Here is a 2,987-nt window from a genome sequence, read left to right as displayed (position 1 = left end):
CCATTATTTGAAAATATACTTTAAAAAATCTGCTTTAATGCACTGAGCGATTTTCTTCTCAGAAACCCTTTGAAAGTCAAGAATTACAATGAAAAGCGAGTTAGGACACGACTATGAGCACCATGTTGTGATTTCCATTTCAATCTGACTTTAAGACAATCTACAAACAGTCCAGCTCTCTCCCTCCTCCTCCAGGTTCTCCACCAGCTTCGCCTACTACGGCCTGGCCATGGACCTGCAGAAGTTTGGGGTCAACATCTACCTGATGCAGATCATCTTCGGCGCCGTGGACTTCCCTGCCAAGCTGGTGGCACTGGGCATGCTCAGTTACCTGGGGCGACGCATTACCCAGTCCACCTGCCTCATCCTCTCTGCCCTCGTCATCTTCGCTAACATGTTCGTTCCCTCAGGTTAGACACACACACACACACACACACACACACACACACACACACACACACACACACACACACACAAGCAAGTTGCGGTTTGAGATAATTCCTACAGTTAGTAGTTGGCCAGAACTCTGTCGCCCCTCCACAGACATGCAGACGTTAAGGACTGCCCTGGCCTGTCTGGGGAAGGGCTTCACCTCATCATCCTTCACCTGTGTTTACCTGTACACTGGAGAACTCTACCCTACTGTCATCAGGTAACACACACACACACACACACACACACACACACATACATACACACACACACACACAGACACACAGACACACAGACACACACACCCACACACATACATACACACACACACACACAGACACACAGACACACACACCCACACACACACACACCCACACACACACGCCCTCCTTCTCCTCTTCTTCATCGTTCTCCTCCTCTCCCCTCACCCTCCCCCCGCCCCCCTATCCAGACAAACAGGAATGGGTTTGACGTCCACCATGGCGAGGATTGGTTCCATGGCAGCGCCAGCTGTCCTGATCCTAGACGAGGTCCTGCCCGCTCTGCCCGGCCTGGTGTACGGGGGGGCCGCTGTGGTCGCAGGGGTCTTCGCCTGCTTCCTCCCGGAGACCCTCGATGTACCCCTGCCTGATACCATCGACGACGTGGAGGAGAGATGGTATCTGACTCTCTGTCTGTCTGTCTGTCTGTCTGTCTGTCTGTCTGTCTGTCTGTCTGTCTGTCTGACAGTCTATCTCTGTCTGTCTAGTCTAGTCTATCCGTCTGTCTGTCTGTCTGTCTGTCTGTTTGTCTGTCTGCTTGCCTGCCTGCCTGCCTGTCTGTCTGTCTGTCTGTCTGTCTGTCTGTCTGTCTGTCTGTCTGCCTGCCTGCCTGTCTGTCTGTCTGTCTGTCTGTCTGTCTGCCTGCCTGCCTGTCTGTCTGTCTGTCTGTCTGTCTGTCTGTCTGTCGGACTGTCGGTCTGTCGGTCTGTCGTTTGTCTGTCTGTCTGTCTATCTCGTCTGTCTGTCAGTCTGTCAGTCTGTGTATGTGTATATGTATCTGTGTGTGTGTCAGGGCTAATGTGAAGCCAGTTCTATAACATGCATACATGATGGTATTGTGTGTGTGTGTGTGTGTGTGTGTGTGTGTGTGTGTGTGTGTGTGTGTGTGTGTGTGTGTGTGTGTGTGTGTGTGTGTGTGTGTGTGTGTGTGTGTGTGTGTGTGTGTGTGTGTGTGTAACAGGGCTAAGATGCAGTCAGGTACCCAGGAGGACGAGGTCCAGAAGAAGAGTCTGGCGCTGCAGGAGATGAAGGACGGAGCAGGAGCAGAGGATGATGGGAAAACTACGGGGCTGAACGCCCTGTGACCAATCAGCAGTGGGGAGAATGTTCTAGAGACATAGAGACACGGAGACATAGTCAGTCTCTCACGTCTGCTAGCCAAGCCAGAAGCTAACTAATGTAGATGACTCGACACGTAGCAAAGACAGAAACCAAAACATGGACGCCAATTACTGTAAGACCCTGAGGGGTAGTTCCCCAGACCCAGTTTTAGTCTAGTTCTGGACCGACCCAGGTTCAGGTTTAGCCTGAAGGGAGTAACCTCCAGGAGGCAGGAGCCAGGACCTCTATGTCTGGGAAGGTGAGGGTGGAGGTCTGGGTGGTGGGGGTGTGTGGAGGGATCAGGCCCCAAGTCCTTCACTGCCAAACTCACATTGTTTTGGTCTTTCTGGTTTTGTAATAAATCAATGGATTGGTATGAATTAGTTAAACAACAATAGATTCATGGATTCATTTCCATTTTCAAGGTTGAAATGGCCAAGACCTGTCCTCTTTGTCTTGACATTCACCATGTTCTCACTGTAACCAAAATACGTCTCCAGTGATGAAGACTATCAGTGTGTCTTTTACATACTGACTGTCTGCACTTTTTGCAGTGTATTATTGTATAGCCTAACAGCCTAATAGTTCTGTAAATTAGACACATAACACATATTAAAGGTTTGGTTTAAAGGCGCTCACATCACACAAGTATAAAATTAGGGCCTTAATTCTGGGAATGTTTTCTATAACTGAGGTGTTCTGTAGGAGAGAGAAGGTTTATGTAACTATAACTTGGGCTCAGTGTTCTATCATGAATGTTCTGAAGATGTTGCCAGTGTTCCATCTGTAGGCATTAGTACAGTGGCCTGGGTAAGTCATGGGACAGGGAAGCACTTTCTTCTTTTGGCTCTACACTCCAAAACTACTATTATGTTAACGTAGAGAATCTATTTCTCTTTTATTTGATGGTATTTGTGTACATATTGGTTTCACCATTCAGAAATTACAACACCTTTTTATGCATAGTCCCACTATTTTACGGTACCCAAAAGTAATGGGACAATTGGCTTGACAGGTGTTTCTGGTAAGTCAGGTGTGTTCCGTCACATCATTTGTGCAGCATAAGAGAGCTGTCAATGTCCAGTATTGAATCTAGGCTTTGTATTTGCCTTTGGAGTGTCAACATGAGGACCAAAGATGTGACACTGAAAGTCAAGGAAGCATTATTAGGCTGAAAAAGACCGAAGAATGCTC

At 48.1% G+C, this 2,987-nt stretch overlaps 1 protein-coding gene across 1 annotated transcript in view; it reads left to right on the top strand.

Moving 5' to 3' along the window:
* The window catches only part of LOC310801353 (solute carrier family 22 member 6-like), a gene marked incomplete at both ends in the record, with an annotated part of 10,170 nt that extends 8,393 nt beyond the window's left edge, over window positions 1-1,777 (top strand). Inside the window, 4 exons of the mRNA XM_083665347.1 lie at window positions 196-410; window positions 544-652; window positions 884-1,090; window positions 1,654-1,777. Of these exons, the coding sequence (XP_083521473.1) occupies window positions 196-410; window positions 544-652; window positions 884-1,090; window positions 1,654-1,777 (655 nt within the window). The remainder of the gene's footprint in view (window positions 1-195; window positions 411-543; window positions 653-883; window positions 1,091-1,653) is intronic.
* Window positions 1,778-2,987: the final 1,210 nt, after the last annotated feature.

Source organism: Argentina silus, assembly GCF_951799395.1.
Source record: "Argentina silus genome assembly, chromosome: 2".
Taxonomy (NCBI): domain Eukaryota; kingdom Metazoa; phylum Chordata; class Actinopteri; order Argentiniformes; family Argentinidae; genus Argentina; species Argentina silus.
This window is presented reverse-complemented; position numbering and strand designations above follow the sequence as displayed.